The sequence below is a fragment of the Eschrichtius robustus genome, chromosome X (assembly GCF_028021215.1).
Source record: "Eschrichtius robustus isolate mEscRob2 chromosome X, mEscRob2.pri, whole genome shotgun sequence".
NCBI classification, from domain to species: Eukaryota; Metazoa; Chordata; class Mammalia; order Artiodactyla; family Eschrichtiidae; genus Eschrichtius; species Eschrichtius robustus.
Genome location: NC_090845.1, coordinates 41,724,659 through 41,746,877, shown reverse-complemented (window position 1 = coordinate 41,746,877; position 22,219 = coordinate 41,724,659). Strand labels below are relative to the sequence as shown.

The window sequence follows — 22,219 nt, the reverse complement described above, 5'->3', positions numbered from 1 at the left end:
AACCATCCTGAGCTTTGGTTTTCTCATCCATAAACTGAATATTTGTATTTCATGCATTATCTGCCTGGTGGGATTATTGAAGATTAAATGAGAAAAATATATGAAAGCATATCCTAGGGCTATGATGATGATTGTGATGATTACTATTTAAAAGCTCAGTGGGTGGGCCAGTTCTTCCCACCTAGAAAAATACAGGATTTCTATTTGAAGTCTTACTGAACAGAAATCAGCACTAATTTGCTTATTTGAATTTTTATAGTGAAGTACAAATGCAAGATAGATGGAATTCCTAAAGAAGCTCTTGGCTGTTGAATAAATTTCATATATTTTAAAAACTGTCACAATATAAGTATTTTTAAAGAGATATATAATGGTTCGTGAAAATACCTGAAATGCCCATGCTTTTATGGGTGTTTAGTATGCAATTTGTTCTAAATGTCTAATCTTGAATCGTTAAATAATTTGCATACTGTTTTCAGTGGCATGAATTAAGGGCTAATTGAAGTATAATTTTTTGCCGTAAAATTATATCATCTTTTATGTAGTACATTTAAAAATATTCTAGGCCAGTTCTAATTTTATAGTTTTATTATTTTAATTTAATGTACCGAGTAATTAAAAATTGCTACAAAGAAAAGAAGATGAAAATGATTCTAGTTAATTTCCCCTCAACAGAGTGAAAAGATGATTAGTAGAATAATGGAACAGAGCTCAACACAGTTCCTGGCACATAAAGATATTCATTAACTGTTCCTTAATGAATAAGGAATGAATAATTTCTAAGTATTTCTAGACTTTGGGAAAAGGCACCATTCTCAGTGTTATACAAAACGTGAAGAAGATTGCTTGACATCTTTATACTAAAATGCCTCCATACACAGGTCACTCAAGCCAATTTTTCTTGAACCATTAGACCCTCAGTTTGCTCTGCTTGCCTTTTCTCCTTTTGTCTTTGCTCCTGGAGTAGATTCTCAGGCTTAAGTCAGTTTACAGAGGTTGAGAGACAATTCTCCGCAGGTATCTTGCATTTCTGTGGATCTTGCAAGCAGAGACACTGTCTGCTCTTTGTTCTGGATTATCTTTTCAAGGATGTTTATATAGCACACAGCTTTGGAAGACAAAGATAGTCTCTCCTCCTGGAGCAAAGTGCAGGTTTGCTCACAGCCTTGGAACATAGAGGTGGTGTCTCCCTCTAGAACAAAAGGCAGACATGTTTACTGTCCAGTCTAATAAAGGTAATTTCTCCCTCTGAGACAAAAGGCAGGGATGCTTATTGCCCATTATAATAGATTCAGGTTCTCTCATCTCAGGGTTGCTGTCCTATAACGTGTAACCTACTGCATGTGCAGAAGTTACCTGGCCCTTGTTGTGTCACCCTGTGGGAATTGGGGCTCAGGAAACTGGTACAAAAATGCTGATGTTCTGGGTACTGTTATTACTGTGAGTAATAAACTGCCCTTTGTCTCTAACCAAAGCATCTCATGTCTTCTACCAGCATCCATGAAATTGTGGCAGGCTAACTTGTTAGCTTGAAAGTAGGATAAACTCTCAAACCCTAAACACTCCTTGACAACAGGTTTCAGCAGTGTTTGGGTAAGTTGGCTGGTGTGGTGTGGTGTAGTTGGTACATTCATCTAGTTAGCAAACCTTTTTACCTCCAGTGGCTAATTGCCATTTGGGTGTACTTCGGGACCCTGGGTCCATATTCTCAAGAGGAGAAGTGAATGGGCATCATAGGGTTGGAAGTAGAAGAGGGGATGAGATCCAGAACCTTTAGCCCAGAGCACTGGTTAAAACTTGAAGCCTCTGATAACTCTCACTTTGGGGGAGTGGATGGGTGGCGGTGGACAGAGTCCATAGAGGAAGAAGGAGGGAGAAGAGGTTGGTAGAGGGAAGAAGATTCCAAGAAGCTTCAAAGCAGCATAAAGTCATTCATGCTTATAGAAGCCGTAAATCATGGTGTTAGCATCTACCATAGTGAAGCTTATTAGCTTACTTTTTTCAACCAAGAGTGTGCATTTTTGTGAGTACTCTGCTTTAGGGTCTTAGTTCCTTGCGTACTGTGCTCACATTGAGTGCTAGTGGGTGAAAGTGAGCATGCTTGTTTTGGGAAAAGACATGATGGTAGTGTCTGGCACATTAGGTCACTCTGTTCATACCCCCTCCTCCTTCCCCCCTGCCCTAGTCTTTATGGTTTACTTTAATAGAGTAAACCCTAGTACCACTTAGGCAACTCTAACAACATGCAAGGCTGGTCAAATTACCCTGGGCCTCAGAAGTCTCAGCTCCCTCTGGCACCCTGAGAGTTTGAACATACTGATGCTACTTCTCCAAGAACCAACCCTTTGCCCGCTTCACTGTGGTGGGAAAGCATTCAGGGTTGTTATAAAGATGTACTGTGATCTCTTTCTGGTGAGCCACACGATGAAACAATTGTGTTTTATTTCACACCGTAGGAATTTTTATCTGGCGTCATCAGATTTCTCTCCCGCCTCCTGATGAGGGTCAGTTTTATACTGTGCATCATTTTAACATCAACATAGACATTGTCTTTCATGGTCGGACATTCAAGATTTATGACTGTGATACATTCACAAAAAACTTTTTGAAGAAAATAAGAGTCAGATTAAACCCCCTGGGACAGTGTCCAGAAGATCCTTATCTGAAGACACGGAGAGAGGTAAGTTGATTCATCCATGAACTCTTATCTTCAAGGTGAGAATCCCTTCAAAGTCAGTAAAGGGTATTGGTACTCCTGATGCAGATGTGAAAGAACTTTGGGGGCCATGGTCACTGGAGTTGTCCTGTTTTCCTCTGGGCTGGAGGGAAGGCTGGGTGTTGGCTTCGGTGCAGGAGATGCTCACTTTCTGCCCCTGCGCCCACTTCTCTCCACGGAGAGTCTCCCTTCCAGGAAGTAGGAGTCTTCAGCGAGCTGCCCGCATGGGATGGTTTCTAAGAGGCCGTGATTGGCTTTGTGGTCACTGACAGTGAAAGAGTTGGGTCCACGCTTACCTGCCTTTTCTTTTCCCATTTTAGTTGCCTAACTCTGGGAGAATCTTTGCTCCTGTGCTACCGATTTACTGAACCCTTTGGGTACGCCTTTTTCCTTCTTCCTTGGGACTCCCAGCTCCCTTTATGGTGTTATCAGACGCAGAGGTGTTCAGGAGTGAGGAGGGCCATGATTTCGACGTACTCCTATGATGACAGGATGCTTGTTTTCGAAGGCTGACCCCAGCTAGTGTAGGGAGGAAAGAATCAGTGTTAGTAGTATTACTGTAGTCTTTCCAAAGTTTTTTTTAATGATCCCTTGGCCCAAATTTTATGTTTTACAGAAAAATCTGAATACCCAAAAGGGCAAGTGTCATGTGGAAGGTCACATACCTCACCAATCTTCTTGCTGGGCCTTGAACTTAAATCTCTTGCTTCTTATCCTCATTTTCATTTTTGTCATTTGTTTCTCTTTTTATTGAAGTATGATTATGCGCAGTAAAATACACAGAAATTAAGTATACAGTTTGATGGGTCTTAACAAATGCATGCACCCGTGTAATCCACATCCAAAATCATGGTATAGATTTCCATCCCCCCAGAAAGTTCCCGCATGCCTTTTTGCAATCTGTCCTTCTCCCCACCCAGGGATAAGCACAGTTCTCATTTCTATCCCTATAGATTAGTCTCATTTTTATTGTTTCTAAAACTTGTAATTAACTTCTTTGCAGAAAGATAACATAAAATTTAGAATAAAAATCTCCTTTGATTCTGCTTTGATCTCTTGTTAAAAGCTGCATGTAGGATCATTCATCTATTCCTGCCTCCTAGCCCCAGCAGAATTACCCTCTAATGCTGTAGGCATACAACCCTCCTGAGAAATATATATTGTTGATCCTGGCATATCTAAGGTGAAATCCCTGTGGCATTGTACTTGTGTGTATTGGCATGCAAGGAGATTTATGGTTTGGGTTCATTTCTACTTTTTCCAAATGCCCTAGAAGAAGGAGTCTAGATAAATACAAAAGTCTTTAGAACCAGCAGAGAGAACCTAAAAGAAATGGATCTATATGATTTACCACCCTTTGCATCTGGCTACATTCATTCACTAACAGCTGGTATTATATGATAGTTATTGTGAATGATGATGCATTATATGAAATACTTAGAACACTGTGTTATTTCATAAGTTTATAAGGAAAATAATCTTTTGTTCCAGGAATCAAGAATAAATACCAAGAACAGCCAAGAAATGTTTTTCCTTTCAGATTGGAAGAATCATTTTAGCATTTATTCCCTCAGGGAGAAAGCTCTTCAATAAATATAGAAATCTGTGGAAAATTAGGAGTTTAGTAAGAGGCTTTTATATTGACTTTAATGCATTTACTTCTCCAGTGTTTGCTGCCTTGAAATGTAAAGTTAAAATTAAACAATTTAACTTGAACTGAAAAGAGCCTCGATGGTATATAATCAATAATGCATTTCTTAGAGGCCTTATAATGCCAAAGAAAGATTTTTCAATCGTTGAAAGTAGAGATCTCGTAATTTCATTTATATATCAAGGATAAGACTGAAGAGCCTCTGGAAAGGCCATCATGTCTCTCTCCCCCACTGTCTTGGGATAAGTCTGCACCTAGACTGCCCTGGACAGGTGCAAAATTTTGAGAACTTACAAGTAAGATTATACAACCCGATGTGGGACTACATCTCCCTTGCTAGTGAGCACTTCCTTATATAACCATCCTATTAGGCTACATTAGATAGAATGGGGGCGGTTTGCTCCAAGACAGGGCTGAGACTGTGCAAATAGAGGAGCTGGGCTGAGAAGACTGCCGAGCTAGTGCTTCCTGATTTGGGGGCCAGAGCCCGCGCATTAGTTCTGTACAGATTGGAAAGTTCTCCATTTGCTTTGCTCCTGTTTCCATGGCCTTTCAGATCTTCACTATCTAAAGCTTTTGAGCAAAATAAAACTGTGAATATATTTCTTCTCTTTTACCTTCACAAAAATCTTTGGATGAGTAAGAAGCATATACAGATATGAGTTTTCAGTGAAAAGAATTTTTTGGTTGAAGTATAATTAACATAGGCTTGGATGTACAAATGTTAAGCATACCCGTTGACAAGTTTTTAAAAATGTATACAATTTAGTAACCAACACGAAAATCAAGATAGAAAATATTTCCATCACCCCAGAGAGTTCCCTTGTCCCCCTTTCCAGTCAGTCCTCTCCCCAGAGGCAATAACTGTTCTAATTTCTGTCACCATATATTAGTTCTGTCTGTTCTTAAACAAGAATTTTAAGTCTTTGAGAAAAGTCAGTTTTCAGAAACATTATAGAAGTATATTTTAGTGTGTTAAAATAATAATGAAAAGCTTCCTAATACTTGATTGTCTGTATTTCTAAGGTTGAAACTGGTTATATATGCATATCATGTATGTGGTTAGTTGAAATTTGAAAAAATGTCACTGAATAGTCTATAGAAAAGATACCTTTATATTCTTTGATTGCTTGCATCCCAGAAGCAACTATGGAAAAACTTCCACTCTCATTAACCTTTTCTCCATTGGCGGAAGCTACACTGCATGGAACCCTTACGTCCCTATGAGTCCTTCGACACTCTGAAACAGTTCCTTGAGTGTGATAGGAAGGTTTTGCGTTTCTTCTGCCTGTGGGACGACTCAGGCTCAGTGTTTGGGGACCGTAGAGAACTCATCCTGCATTACTTTCTGTCTGATGATACCATCGAAATCAAAAGAGTATTGCCACATAACTCAGGAAGAGATGCTACGTCATCGTTCCTCCAGAGGAGGAAGCTGCCTAAGGTGGGCTGAAGACTCTAGTCACTCACTGTCTGGAATGTCATGTGTTATGACTGTGTGATGACAAGTCACCATGTATTAGTGCAAGTGTTTAGAAAACTCTCACTTTGTGCCCTCTATTAACGTACATCTATGAAAGTAATACAGAGGATATGACAAATTGGAGTTGGAATATTCAGGGCTTGAGGCAAGTAAAGGAAAAATGTCAAATGCAAGAGAACTACCTATTCATCAGTGAGTTCACCATGAGTCTTATGAAGGTAAATGACTCTCTAGTAAAAGGATTGCTCGTGGCCTTGGGCAGGGCACTGGCCTCTGGCCTCTGTAGCCTACTGAGGAGATCCCATTGTATTGGTCTGGGTTGTGAATACACACACACACACACACACACAAGCACACACACACACACACACACACACAAGCGCACACACACACACACACACACACACACACACACACAGGAGTGACTCTTCTGAGAGTAGGCACCAGTCACCAACTAGCCACTGGCTAGCAACAATGATAGCTTTTGCATTTTTACTATTAAAAAAGAGTTGTCCAAGTGATTTCTACACATGTTTATGGCCATTTGAGAGCTAATGTAACCTGGGTGCAGCAGAAATGGCACAGAGACAGAAGACCTGGGTTAGAATTGTGAGTCTGCCACTTAACAGCTGTGTGACCTTGGGCAAGTCATTAACCTCTCTGAGCGTATTTCCCTATCTCTAAAGTGCAGTTAACTAGGCTTCCCTCCTGAGATAACTGTAAAGACTGAATGAGATAATATAGTAAAAAGCACTATCTAAGGACCTATGAACACCTATAAGGACACGTGAAAGTATCAAGGCTTATTCACAGCTCTACGTTATATTTTATTTCTTATTTGGATAAAGTATTTTGAAACTTAATTCTTAGTGCTACTGAAAAGATTACTGTAATGCTCATTTCTGATGCAAACAACCACTGGTTATTTGCTTATCACAGGAGACTCTTCCAGATTCTCTGAGTCTCCTGCCAGAAGTCCTGCTGTGTTGCTTCTTGGGGCAGGGGCAGGATTTGTCCCAGAGCGAACTCTGGGCGTATGCACAGCAGGTGGCCAGGAGGTGCCAGGGAAGCCTGTTTTTAGAATGGCTTTGAAAAATAGGCTAAATATAAAATTATAATGACATACTACCTGACATTTGCAGTGTTCCTTGACATCAGTTGCTTCATTTATTCTTTCATTCAACAAATATTTAGTAAGTGTCAGTTGTGTGCCAGCTCTGGGGTTACAGTGAGAAAGAAAATGGATAAAATCCTGCTTCGTGGAGCTTCCATTCTCGGGAGAGATACAGTAGCAGTGGGTGTTCCCTTGACACTCACAGCATCCTTTGAGAAAGCAAGGAGTAAGTACTGTTGTTGCGGTTAGATGACACAACTGAAGTCCTGAGAAGATAAATGCCTGGCCCCATGTCCTGTAGCTAGGAAGCAGCGAAGAGAGAGTTTGCATCTAAACGTACTGTTTTTTCTTCGTTACGTGGCTTACTGACACCCCACACATCATAAGTTCACACATTGAAACTTAAACATTTTATGTCACACGTATCTGGCATGATTCAGATTTCTCATGTGTATGGGATAAATGGATCACTATCAATTTCTATAAGTTAGTTCAGATATTTCCTGCCTGGACCACCTCCAGTGGGGGTGGAACTGAGGAGTGCCCTCCTTGGCTTGCTCCGGGCCACAGTTTCTGTTAGAGGCTGACTGCACTCCATTGCCAATGAGTGCGTCCTTGCTCAGGATCAGGCAGGGTGCTAAGCAAGTAAAGAAGGCAAGGCAGGGTTTCTCCATCAGGGCGTTTTGGAGTTTAAAGATGACTGCCGATGAATCAATTAGAGAGCAACAAAAAGTGGTTTAACCCTGAGGTGGGTGCTACGGAAGTTTGAACTGGGCACAGGCCAGTAGGATGGGAGAGGTCAGGGGGAAAGATGGGGCTTTATCAGGGCCTTGAAGGAGGGGGGGGGGGAGTGTAGACCAGCCTGCAGCGGGTGGGGAAGCAGGGGGAAAGGTGGCTGGAGTCTGTGTCCTGTCTTCCTCGGGATGGCAGAGAAGAACCATACGGGGTGCCTCTTCCCGCTTGAGTCCCTCAACAGGAGCACGTCTGTGTTTAGAGGCCATCCACTACATCTTGATTTCATTTTTATCTTCCAGTATGGCCCCCCTGGAGTCTATCAACCAGGCCAGATAACAGACCGGACAGTTCTCAATGGAGATGGTGGCTTGTCAGAGAACCGAGTGTATGGCTGCCTGTTGGATAAATACAAGGTGAGTCACGTTTTATTACTGTTTCCAGTGTGACTTCCCTGGAACCTGGAATGTGGGGTGAGTTACGTGTTCTGCTTCTGGGAGATTGATTGTGAATGAAATCGATGAGTATATAAATATATGCATTGCACTGCCATTTGGTGGCACTGCATTGCTAAAAGAATGTTTTAAAATGTTAATATTGAGCGGTTGTCTTTTGATTTGATTTAAAAATTTTGGTTATGAATGATATAGTTGATTTTTTTAAATTTCTTTTTCCCTTTGGGGGTGGGTGCCAATGTCTTTGGTGGGTCTGTGGTGTCAACGTCACGTTCCTTTGTTTTTCTTAGCTAGGAAAAGTAGACCCAAGAGTTTTACAAAGAGAGTGACCTGTCCATAGGAACCACCATCAATGTGTGGGGAAGGAAAGTGCTCCTTTGTGACTGTGATGAATTCATGAAGACTTATTGTAAGACTAAATATGGAATTGGTAAGTGATACATCTGTCAATTAGAAAATAATATGTAAAACTTAGAGTCTTTGTTCCCTAGTTAGGCTTGATCTGACTTTTGAGTTTCAAATTCTAAGCTCATAATAGCTACCGTTTATTGAGCATTTGCTAACTGCTGGGCATCTGTTGTCTTATTTATTCCTAACAACAATTCTAGAAAGGTAGGCTCGTTATCCCCATTTTAGAGATGAAGAAACCATGGCGTACAAGGGGCTTACTTGTCGAAGGTCATGCAGCAAGTAAAGGGTGAGCCGAGACTTGAACTTGTCTGCCTGATGCCAAAGGCTTCCATTTGCCCGTATAGCCCCCTGCCTCACTAGAGTATGGGGGAAATGCTTTGGTTAAGCAATTGCAAAATGGAAATCCAAACACTTTTCTTTTCACTGAATTCTTGCTTACCACAGAGGATATACTTATTTGAGCTCTCTGGGGAATTGTGCCAATTTGCTCTACCTTTCCTGGTGAGGCTCAGCCAGGCTTCCAGCTTCTCTCTTCTTAGATATCCGTTCCATTCAGATCAGGTTAGCGCAGTTCAGAATGAAAACCAGTGATTTATTAAGCACCTACCACATGCAGGTCATTGCAGTCGACAGAGGAGCTGCAGAGTTGTGTAAGGAGTTTCTAGGCTTGAAGGGGAGCAGAGACCTACCGCATGTTACACGGTGTGGTAAGAGTCACAGAAGCAGGTGGAGGATCTGCGGCGAAACCTGAAAAACACGCCCCTCCATTTGCTAAACCTGCCGGCCAGCTCTGCCCCCACCTGGGCCCTCTACCCCAGGCTCCAGGTACCTACCGGTGCTTGGCGAAGTGGGGTGGTGGAAGGTGCCAACCTCCCAGACTGGGGTTTGGAGCTCTGATGGGGGATGCTTACCCCGCTCTGAACCTTGGAGCATTCATACGAGCTCACTTCCTGAGCGATGAGTTGGAAGCCAGAAGCAACCACAGCTTCCTAAAAGACAAGGTGCTTTGTCTTTAGAATGAGACGAGGCCCACCTTACGTGTCTTGGTGTCCCCACTGTGTCGTATTCCTGGCCTCCTGGGAATCTTTATATCATGGGAGAAGGCACACAGCATACAAAGGGGCTGGAATAAAAAAGAATTTCAATTTCCCTCCTCTGTGCATTAAGGGAACTTGTTCCACAGCATCTGCGTGCCAGATGAGTCAAAATGGAGCCAAATTGGTGGCCTCTTCTTATATTCTTTTCTGAAATTAGTCCTATTTAGTGGACACAGTTGGGCATATTTGTTTTAGGGACTGAGGGCAAGAAGCAGCCAGGAATGTGCAGGTAGTGGCTACTGTAGAGAAGCTGCTAGTGACCTTTAGATAGTTGGGAAGGATAGTTTGCTTTTTAATGAATGTAAGTGCCTGTTCAGAATCAGCAAGTCTTCAGTGTAGACTTGGAAAATTTTTAAAAATGATATATATATGAAATGAGTCACTGAAGACATTTACCTGTGTCCTACTGAAAGATTACCTTAATTTAAAGGACGTGGTAAAGGTTCAAAGCATCATATGATCCCTTAAATAGCAAGTCCAACATTCGGTTGATGTTTGTCTGTCAGCTTGATTTGTATCAGCTTCAAATGCCCTATGGTCCATTTCAGTTGAGCCCTAGTGCTTAATTTCTTTCTGCTCACTTCTTTTGCTCACTCTATAGACTTACTGTATTACGTTAAAAAAAGTCATTTGTGCCTTTAAAGCTAATATAACGTGAGCATTATGCATTTAAACAGAAAATTATGCAAATGCAAAATTATGATGTATTTTATAGTCACGCTGACTTTTTATACTTCTCATAACATATGTTAAAATACCCCATTTAACAGACACTATTATTACACAACATTTCTTGAGTAACAGCAGTGTACTTAATATAACTAATGACTGGAAATTATATCTGTGATTCAGGGTGGAGGGGAGTGAATCAATATTCTCTGATAATCTTTACATTTGCTTTACCTGACTTTTTGGTAACATTAAATTAATAGACTTAATGTTACTTAGATACAGTTACTTCTGACATTTTAATTTTTTTATAACTCACCTGGTTCTAAAAATTCATGAGACTGACCAAGTTTTATGCATTATATTTTGGTATCCTTGAAGCCCAAACCAGGACAAAGTCCTGGCAATAACGGTGGTCACATTTCCTTCCTTGTCAGTAATTGTGGTCTCCACAGGAAGGAGCTGACAACTGCCAACGACACAGCTAGGGACCTCCCTAAGAGGAAGCCAGGGGGAAATTTCTAACGCAGTATACAGCCTGGGTGCTTCAGTACCTTCTCTTACCTAATGCCGCCCCAACATATTTTGGGGGAGAAAAAATGGCAGACAGACTAAGAGATGGAGTTGGCCACAGTCCCAAGAATTGTGCATGAGTAAGCTTTCTATTATGTGGAAGCAGAGGGCTTGGTAGAATTCCAAGAGATGTATGTAACCCCTGCATAAAACCCAATCTGACTCCTAAAAAGATGAGATTGTTTTGTGTATTTAAGGATTCTAAAGAGAAGGCAACTTCTTCCACAAAACAGTCCAATGTGAGTCCCCCACTAGGCAGCTTGGCCATCCCGCTGGCCCTGGCGTGTCTGCCGGGCGGGAGCTTGTCACTCCCTCATTATTTCATGTGCATGAACACGGACTGGCAGATGGAGGCCTGTCGGACTTTCCTGTAGCCTGAAGGTTGGAAAAGGCTCCAGGGGCTCTAGCAGGTGTTTCTTTCACTGAAGAGACAGGGATTTGAATGTCAACTGTTCTCACCTAGAATTCCTGCCTTGGGTTATTATTTCTTTGTCTATAAGAGGACTTTCTTATTATCGATTCTTAGTGGTTGGGACAGCCAAACTAGTAATAAGACCATTCATTCGCGTTGTTCTCGAATACTTATTAGGCTATACCGACACTAAGGATAAGCAAAAAACTGAAAGCACCTTTAATTTTGTGGAGTTGTTTATGGCCGCCTCTGAACTCTTGGCGTTAGAAGCAGCAGGGCATCCAAGATGAGAGTCTAATGATCACTTGAGCAAATTAGCCATCCCAAGGTGCAGCGACAGAGGTAGAATTTGCTTCTCGTCTCTCCACATGGCTTTGATAGAGCTAACAATTTCACCTTTTTTTTTTTAACCTCTCCTATGAAGTGAAGAGGGTTGAGGATTAGATGATTTCTAAGGGTTTTCTAGCTAGAGCTAGAAAATTATGTGATTCATTAATTATTTGACCCAAAAATGAACGTCCCACCAAAATCATTTGACCTGGGTATTGGGTACAAGCAGAGGTGGATTTACCTTGAAGTTAATGAAGCTTAAGCTTTAGGGTTCTTTCTTTGCAGGGGCCCCACTCCAAGGTCCTGGGCCTAATTTTGTCTTAATTATTTGACATTTTTAGTCTTAAAGAGCTTCTCCCAAATTATATAAGCTTTAAACCTGGGTCCATATCTGGGTTACTAGTACATCAGAGATGAACTTCGATGAAGGCTCTTTCCAGGATCGTTTCCAAATGAGATGATGAATCGTAAATCACTGTGAAGGAGCATTAAGACATATCCTTTAAAAAAATCTATCACCTCTCGGTAAATTTGTTGCCATCTGGTCAGTGTGGATGGACATTCAATATATATGTTTTTACAAGTCTTTTGGAATTAGAGGAATCAGACTACTTGAAAGACAGATGTGTCTCAGGATCCATCAGAGTTGTCAGTTTAAGGAGATATTTGGGAAGATGCTTTGTAAAAAAAAAAAAAGGTATACTTTTTCATTAAATATTTTTTTAACACCTGAAACATGCAGGATGCTGGGGTGATGGAAAACCAAAGACAGAAAGTTATTCAGGTGCGAGTTCAAACCTTTGTGAATATACGCAATTACCCAGAAAAATGAGATCTTAAGTCAGGGTATCCAAAAAGATTGGATTGTTAAAAAAGTCAGACATGGTGGAGTGGAACAGTTCTCGGCGTTTATACACTAGATGGCACTGTGGGTGCAGAGGAAAGCTCTAAATTGATTCTTTTGTTACTTAAATCTGTGGCAAAAATTATGTAGTTGAGAAAACAAAACCTGTTTTGTGTTATAAACCTGTAATTTTGGGGGGAGGTGTAGAATGCATTCTTAATTACTGTGAGATTCAATATGTGTCCTCTTTTGGTTAGGCTGCGTAGATTAGTATATAGAGTTGTATGCGTATGTCCCCTGTTAGAAGAAACCAATCACGCCCCAATTTTCTAATAATCATGTAGAGCTCTCCCTGCAATCCCTATGGTCCTTTTCCTAAAATGAAGGTACCAGTTAGTGGTGTGTTTCATGTAACAATTAGCAATGAAAGGGTCTACTGTAATTCTGCCTAATTCCAAGATTTGAACTTTCCTCTTTATTACCAAAGCTTCTCTTTAATTGCCACAAAAATAGCAATAGGAGAGGCTCACCAGTCACTTCCGTACCAGCAGTCTGGCTGCCCCCTTTCACTGAGTCGGTGAGAAATATTTGATGGCATTCTCTTTGCCAGTATGTCTTCTGTAAGCAGTTTCTGTTAGGATGGAACAATACTCTTTTGGGGATTATGCTTGAAGAGATTTCACACAAAGGCTGTTAGGAAGTCTAAGTAAATGTGAAAGTTGAAAATGTTTTCAAATCAGAGTTAGAAACAGCCTCAAACCCTTAGCCTTTTGATCAATCAGTACAAAAAAAGACTCCCTCAATTTTAAGAGTTAGGTTGCCTTGGATGACAAATTGATGCACATTTTCAGTTAGAGAGGTATGCACTAAATCTGTACTCTTCCTTCTATTAGAACTTTGGCAATGGAAAAGGAAATCTTTGCTTATGTGAACCTCCTTTCACGCATTAATGGAAACGCCTATGGGATAGTCAACCTTGGGGAAGAGGTAGAAATTAGATTCCATGGGTTGTTTTGTTTTGTTGCTTTGTTTTGTTTTGTTTTAAGAAAGACCCTGACATCTTCTTTGCCATTTGTGGTGTGACAAACACAGGTGACTGGGATCTGTTGAGTCAATGTATTATTTGCTTTGGAGAACACACTTGCTTCTCAGAGATTGTACAGCCTCACAAATGAGTACCAACAGCTCCTAGGCTATTATAAATATGCCTCTCCTTCTTCACAGATGACAAATGAATAAAGAAAGTCAACAGTATTTACCACTTAACACTCCCTTTGAGAGTAGACAGTGGCTGTTTTAAAGGTTTTGTTCGTTTGTTTGGTTTTGGTTTTATTCCTTATTTATTTATTTATTTATTTTTGCTTCATCACATTTCAGTACGATTGCAGTCTTTACTTGGGCAATAACAGAAGCACCCTGGAGTGGTGGCTGGTGAGAAGAAGTTTTGTTTTTGTTTTTGATCTAGACAGTGAAGTGTCATGGCCTGGAGCTGAGTTGGAGGAAAGGGAGAGCATTTAAAAAGTGGGCACAAGAGGAGGGGACATCAGATGGGGAAGGTAAAGCAAAACACTTAGGAGTCAGTCCTGTTTGGAAAGGAATTTGATTAGTGACTGTTGACTAAAGATAGGACAGGGCTACATTACAGGTTAAAATATGGCATGGGTGGCATAAAGTTCCAAGTTTGAATTTTCCTGTCATTGGAAAAATCAGGGAAGAACAAAAAATATTCTGAAATGGGGATGCGATGACAAAAGATAAATGTTTACTTATTCGACACAGGCAGTCTCTCTCTTTTTTTCCTTTCTTTTGAACCAATGGCAACTATTGAGTGAGTTTTGTGGTTTTTGTAAACACGATTGAAACCTACCCTCCCAGGATTTTGCTGTGTTTTGTTTGAAAGAGTTTAAAATAGTCTACAAAGATCTCCATGTTCATCTTGAAAACATAACAAACCTTTCAAAACAGCCATAATCAGGGCAAAAAAAAATATTGATGTTTCATCTGCCTTTGTTTTGTTATAGAGAACTTTACCTCGATTTCATGCAAGGCCCCACCTCCTCCAAATATAGAAAGGAAATTTCCACGTTACACCGGCTTTGGTTCTGAAGAGGATTCTCTCTGCTCCTGCATAGGCCTCGTGCCCACACCTCATCAGAGGAACTTCAAGAAGTTCATGGAAAATGACAGGTGCTTGAGGGAACCGCTGTTTTAGTCTGATCTTTCCCAAATGTGTTCAGGGTTTATAATATTGTCCTCGTGACAAAACAGATGACACTTAATTTGTCTGATTTCAAGTCCAGGGACATGTTGTTATACCTTTTTAATGAAGTTGATTAATATGTAATTATTAACAGGTTCTTACTTCAGTGGTTATTTTATTTTTTTCCAGCTTTTTGAGAAATAATTGACATATAACACTGTATAAGTTTAAGGTATGCAACATAATGATTTGATATATGTATGTATTGAAAAATGATCACCACAATAAGATTAGTTAACATTCATCATTCTCACATAGTTATAGTTTTTTCCTTGTGATGAGAACTTTTAAGATTTACTCTCTTAGAAACTTACAAATATACAATACATTATCAGTAACTCTAGTCATCATGTTGTATGTTATGCTCCCAGAACTTATTTATCTTATAGCTGGAAGTTAGTACCTTTTGGTCACCTTCACCCAATTCTCCCCTGCTCCGCACACCTCTGGCAGTCACCAGTCTGATCTCTGTTTCTATGAATTTGGTTTTTGTAGATTCTACATAATCTACATATAAGTGAGATCGTGCAGTATTTGTCTTTCTCTGTCTGACTTATTTTACTTAGCATAATATCCTCAAGGTCCATCCATGCCATCGCAGATGTCAGGATTTCCTTCTCTTCTATGGCTGAATAATATTTCATTGTGTGTATGTATCTTATATAAATATCGATATATGTATATACACACACACACACATATATATATGTTTTTATTTATCCATTCATCTGTCAGTGGACACTTAGACTGTTTCTCTCTTTTAGCTATTGCAAATAATATTGCATTGAACATGGGGGTGCAGATATCTTTTTGGGGTAGTGATTTCATTTCCTTTTCATATATATCCAAAAGTGAAATTGCTGGATGATATGGCAGTTCTATTTTTAGTTTTTTGAGGAAACTCCATACTGTTTTCCATAGTGGCTGCACCAATTTACATCCCCACCAACGGTGCACAAGGGGTTCCCTTTTCTCCACACCCTCACGTTGAGTGGTTATTTTAATGGGTCATCTGGAAGCTACTAAAGCCATATTATCCACAATCTATATTGCCTTTCCGTGTATATATATGCCTTTCCATGTATATATCTCCTCAGGATGGTCCCTAAGAAATGGTGTAGAGTGGGGGTCAGCAAACTTTTTCTTAAAGGGTCAGGTAGCAAATATTTTCTGCTTTGCAGACCACGCGGCCTCTGTCACAACCACTTAGCTCTGTCATTGTAGCATGAAAACAGCCACAGACAATATGTAACTACACTCCGATAAAACTGTTTATGGACACTGACATTTGAATTTCATATGATTTTTACATATCACAAAATATTATTCTTTCGATTGTTTTCGATCATTTAAAAATGTAAAAATCATTCTTTGCTCATAGGCCATACCAAAACAGGTGACTGGCTGTATTTGGCCCATAGGCTGTAGTGGCTTCAGTGATTTATAAGTGTTTTTTAGCATGTTATTTGGCAATTAACGTGGTTTTAATTTGAGAGATTTGGTTGAGTTCAGTAACCATAGATTGCTCGTGTGGTGGAATATGATTTCAAAAGATGGACTTTCAGAAGTGTTCCTAATATATATGAGGAAAAATCTGCCCCTGAGTCATGTGTATAGCTGTGAGCACTGCCCGTGGCTACTTTTTGCTTCTTCAGAGAATGGAGGCCCTGGAGAAAGAAGTCAGGGAGGAAGAGTGGTGGGAAAATGTTGCAGATGCTTGAATAGGATGCGGGCTAAACACCGAAGTCCTGGCATGAGGGAAATAGTGGGTCAGGAGAACCTGTGGAGAAAAATGATAAAGGGAACATGGAGTAAGAGCAGGAGAAGGAGAAGAACAAGACAGCACCCTGAATTCGATAAAATTTAATGGCATCAGATACCGTTGTAGAATATTTTGAGGTGGAGAGAATAGTTTTGCTCTAACTGTAAACATGGTGAAAATATGTTACGAATTGTGTAGAATGTCTAAAAGGCTGCCTTTGCCCTGACACGATGTCCTTTGTCTTTTAAGAAATAATCTTTTATTTGTAAGGACTTGGGAGTTTTGTTTTTAAGTTTCAGAGTTGACGCTACTCAAGGTGTGGCCTCCGCACTGGTTAGAAATACAGATTCCCGTGCTTCACCCCAGACCTATCGAGGCCCAATCTCTGTGCGTGGGGCCTGGTACTGTGTTTTAACAAGACTTCCAGGGGGTTCTGGTGATGGGCACCAGGGTTTGAGAACCACTGATTTCGATCATATAAGAGGGACACCAACTCATACTCCATCCTCCCTTATAGGTAGCAGTGTTTACAGTGAAGTTCGAGGGCAGGACTTTTGATGGATACTTTTCACTAACTGCTGTTTTGAAGGGCAGCCACCAAAGGAGGTGGGCAGAAAGAATGTCCCTATTGTAAAAGGAGAGGGAATTTTTCCTATAAGTAAACAGGATGAAACACGATCCAGTGTGTTACTTGTGGAATCCAGGGGGAAAAGAGCTCCTTGTGGGTAGTTGCCTTAGTCTCTCTTTCTGTCAACTTGCCCACAGAGCACTGACTGTAGACAGCATTCCACGTTCTTGTCATGCTGTTGTGGCCGGAGGATGGTGGTACAGGCACGAATGGGTCTAATTTCTTTTCTTTCTGTCCACTGCTTGTTCTGTGCCAGGAGTACACTTCCCTCAAGCTCCTCCCACACAGTGACCTTGTTTCCATAGAAACTGGCACATTCAGCTGGAGACTTATACATGAGTTTGAATAACCCAAGGTTTTAAAACCGTGAGAACCTAAGGAAGATGATCTCACAAAGCATACAAAGAACAGTTTCTTAATGCAAATAAATAAACCGTGAATTGAGACGTGCAATAGTACATGACATATATTGATTATATATATTGCTATTAAAAATGTACTGGCTGCTTATTGTTGTATGAGGTTAATGGTGATCTACTGTGAGTCATTGGAGGAGATAGTTTCAAGTTAAAGCGTATGAGGTTTTTGATGGAATGAAGACCTTTATTGTCTGGGTAAAAATTCACTGTGGTGGCCTGCTGGGCAGATTGTCTAGTCTGACTTGGGAAAACCAGAAGAATATCTTTCTCACTGCACCTGGCTGAATTAGGTACTTTGTTCTCTGTGTGCTCACAATACTCTGCTGATCATACCTCTAACAATAATAATATTACTAATAAAAAGCAGTTTATGGTTATGGTATGCTAACTACAATACTTGGTCTCATTTAATCCTCAAAACAACCTCATAAAGTCGGTAATATTATTGTACCCATTCTTCACATGAGGAAATTGAGGCTCAGAGAGGCTATACGATTTGCCCAAGCTCATACAGCTAATTTTTAGTTGAAGTAGGATTTGAACACAGGGAAGTCTGACTCCTGGAGTTCACCTTTCTTGCCCCAGAATCTGTACTTATCACAGTGTGTGGCAATTACTTGTTTATATCGAGACCAAGCGCTCCTTGAGGGCAGGGACTGGCTTTATTGCTTCTCTTAGAGTTAGAACAGTGTTGGCTATGTACTTGGGGTTCAATAGATATTTTGTCCGTAAGAGGACGAATGATGAATAAGTGAGTAAATAGAATGAACATGCACCCTTTTAGTTCTTAATGATGGATAGAAGAGACGGATGACTTCCTACCAGGAAGGCTATTATCCCAGACTTGTGCTATTCATAATCACATAGCATCTAAAAATTCACGGTTTAATCTTAACCTCTGACTTGTTTCAGATATTGTCCATCTGTTGTCTCCATCAGTCATGTTTTTTTCCTCTTTAAACAAGTTTTCCCCATCAATAATAATAAGCCTTCATGTCTCTTCTAACCATAAGACTATAGCTATAGCTATCTTTAAGGTTCTCAGCAGGTATGTAGCCCTGGGTGAGCCATTCATTTTCTTAGTCAGCAAATATTTACTGAGTACCCACTATGTGCCGAGCACTGATCTTGGGACACATCAGTGAACAAAACAGATACAAAGCCCTGCCCTCATAGAACTTACATTCTAGCTGGGGAGGCAGATAATAAACAATAAAGGTAATACATAAGTACATTCTGTAGTATATAGAAGGTATTAAAGTACCATGGAAAAAATAAAGAAGGTAGCTATGAAAAGAATAAAGGGGACTTGGAATGTGGGCCTGAAGAGCACCCCTGGTTTCAATTTTAAACGGTGTGGTCTGGATGGACTTTACTGAGGAGAGGAAACATGTTCTAGGCAGAAGGAACAGTCAGTGTAAAGACCCTGAGCAAGGAGCAGGCTTGGGATGCACAAGGAACAGGCAGGAGGCTGACGAGGATAGAACAGATGAGTAATGGGCAGAGCAGACAGATTAAGAGAAGTAATGGGCGATCAGATAACATAGGGCCTTGCAGACCATTGTCAGGACTCTTTTGACTTCAAGTGATAAGGGGACTCATTGGGAGATTTGAGCAGAAGAAGAGTGACTTGATCTGATTTACATATTAGAAGAATGACTGCAGATGCAGTGTTGAGCGAAGACTGTAGAAGGGCAGTGGTGGAAGTAAAGACCAGTTAAGAGGCTACTGCAGTAGTCCAAGAGAAAAGTTATGATGGCTCCATGAGGGTGAGTACCATGAAAATGATGAGATATAACAGATTCTGGAAATATTTTGAAGGTTGTGCCAATAGGATTTCCTGGCAGATTGGACATGAGGTATGAAAGAAGAGAGGAGATACAGATGACTCCCAAGATTCCTCCAACTAGAAAGATGGAGTTGCCATCTAGTGAGATGGGAAAGACTATAGTTAGAGTAGGTCTGGGGCAAGAGCAGAAGTTCAGTTTTGGAACAAGTTAAGTTTGAGATGTCAAATATCAAGTAGAGATGTTAAGTTGGCCGTTGGATATACGAGTCTGGGGTTCCGGGAGAGAGGTCTGAGCTAGAGATAGAACTTTGGAAATCATCAGCATGTAGGTAGTATTTAAAGCCTGAGACTAGAAGAGATCACCGAAGGAGTGAATATACACAGAGAAGTGGATGACCAAGTTATTCCTTGTTATCCCCGGGACACCCCAAATTAAGAGATTGAGGAAAAGAGGAGGAACCAGCAAAGGATACTGAAAAGGAACAAGCAAGGAGGTAGGAGCAAAACCAAGAGAAAATACAGGATCCTGGAAGCCAAGTGAAGCAAGAATGTCATGGAAGAAGGAGTGATCATTTGTACCAACTGCTGCTGATTGGTCAAGTTAGACACAAAAATGAACCATTGGAATTGGCATTGTGGAGATAGATCATTGTTGACCTTGACAAGGGTAGTTTAGGTAGAGCTAACCTAATGGAAGTGGATTTAAGAGAGAATGGGAGAAGAAGTCAAGACAGTGATTATAGATAACTCTGGGCTGTGTGTAGAAAAAGTTAAGACACGGCTGCTGGACCTAGGAATTTATCATCATTTGTTTTGAGACAATGGTATTCAATAAACACATTTTAAAAAACCAGTCAAGAATACAAGTCTATACAGTGCTAAATTGGGTGCCATGCATAATGGTCGGTGCAGGAGGCGTGAATAGGTGGTCAGCTGGGTGAGCAGCCGTGGTCAAAGAGAGCTCTACTGATTGGGGCCCAAATGGATGGACAGGACTCTGGACAGGCATAGGACAGGATGAGGGTGTACCCTGGGGGAGGGGATGACACCAAGCGAAGGCCTGGAAGTAGAAGCAAGCACAGTGTGGGGCACTAAGTGAAGTGGCTTGTGTGACTTGAGTAGAGAGTGTATTATTGGCAGTCATGACAAATAGCTGTATGTGTGAGTATTTGAACCTGACTATCAATGGCCCAGGAAGCCAGATTGAGCAGGGAAAATGCTAAAATTTTTTTGAGTGCTGGGCATATTGTGATAAAAAGAGTGTTTAGAAAAGTTTGATAATTAGCTTATTAGCCAAGGAAATGTCTGAAGCTACTTGCAAGTGTTTTTCAAAGTGTGCTCTGGGGATGACTTCATCAGAATCTCCTGGGGAGCTTATTAAAAATGCAGGTTTCTGGAGCTGCAAGCTAACTACTGAATCCATACCTCTGGGGGTAGGACTCTGGATTCTGTATATTTAACAAGCTCCCAGGTGACTTTCATACATGGCCAAGTTTGTGAATGACTGGTCTAAAGATTTTGTTTGAGTAGATTATATTCCTGATTGATAAGCTGTCCAGAACACTAGAATTAGGTTTTAAAAAAAAAGGGCATATTAAACATGAAAAATCCATACTTAACATACACTCTTATACATTTATGTAAGCTCTAAGAAGCTAAATTTGCAGTTGTATTCATTTGGCCTGACATTAGACCTCATTCAGTTGTTTGAATGATATTTCAGGCATCTGTAAAAGTATGGGTCTTTCATGAGAGGGGGGTTACCAAATCTGTTTGTTACTTTTAAATCCAATTATGTACCAGAGAAGATGGTTGAGAGGGATAGCTGCTCTCCTCCCCTATGCTGTATGAGGTCTGTCTGACGCCTGGGAAAATAGGGACTAAGAGAACAGCTATGGAGATCTGGCTGTTTTGCCAGGGCTGCCCTCGGGGTAGCCTTCCAGATTGCTACTTCCCATCTCACTTGAGGCCTCAAGCTGTGAATCATGGTGCCATGCTTTTTCAGCCCTCCTTCCTTGGACAGTCAAAGAAAGGAGCAAGCAGAGAAAAGCACCTTCCGCCTCTGCAAATCACAAATAAGTTTTCTTGTTTGTTTGTTTTAAAATCAGTGTGATCACAAGGAAAGAGTGAATTTCAGCATACGAGACTGAAAGTGAGGCCCTCTCTGCTCAGAGTTGTGACAGGGAAGGGATTAAATACATGGTTTATTTTACTCTGTGCCTCCTTGGGGTAGTGATTTTGATTATCAGAGACCTCCCAAAGCGTTCAGTATTTGTCATGAAGTCCACCTTTCACTAGCTGGTATCCACAGACATGCTTCTGCTGACAGACCATAAATTAATTTCTTCCAAGACCAGGCAATCAATTTTGGGAACTTTTGATTCTAGACTTCGATCCCATCTTCATTCTTCTAGACTATTCATGCACAGAATTCTAAGTGCAAATTCCAATCTATACGGATCTTATAAAAACTTTCTACAAACATTTGAGCACTTAGAATGTAAAAAATGTGGTCTTAGACAATGATTAATAAGATGCAGTCCTTGCCTTCAGAAAACAGACATGTAATGGCGACTTATGGGTGATAAGTGTTACGAAAGGCGGGTCTATCATATTTAATATAGCATTTGAAAGGGAAAAGGTAAATTTTCCCTTGAAGGGAGTTAGGGGGCTGCTGGGGAACTGGGAGAGTGACTCAACGAGGAGACAATGTGGGGTTTGAAGAAAGATAAGGAATGGGCATGAGAAAGTGGGCGGTGAAATGGGGAGGTGGCTCTAGGCACCAGCAGAGCGCAGCCTCTGGCCTGCTCAGGCAGTGAGGCCCAGGTGCTGTGCTTCTTGCTGACGTGACTGTGATTGTTGACCAGCCTCGTG

General features: G+C 40.8%; 1 protein-coding gene across 1 annotated transcript in view; it reads left to right on the top strand.

Annotated features, from left to right (window-relative positions):
• Positions 1-22,219, top strand: part of EFHC2 (EF-hand domain containing 2) — a 153,369-nt gene that overhangs the window by 40,718 nt on the left and 90,432 nt on the right. The window contains 5 exon segments of the mRNA XM_068533696.1: positions 2,457-2,680; positions 5,563-5,811; positions 7,999-8,121; positions 8,452-8,581; positions 14,509-14,674. Of these exon segments, the coding sequence (XP_068389797.1) occupies positions 2,457-2,680; positions 5,563-5,811; positions 7,999-8,121; positions 8,452-8,581; positions 14,509-14,674 (892 nt within the window).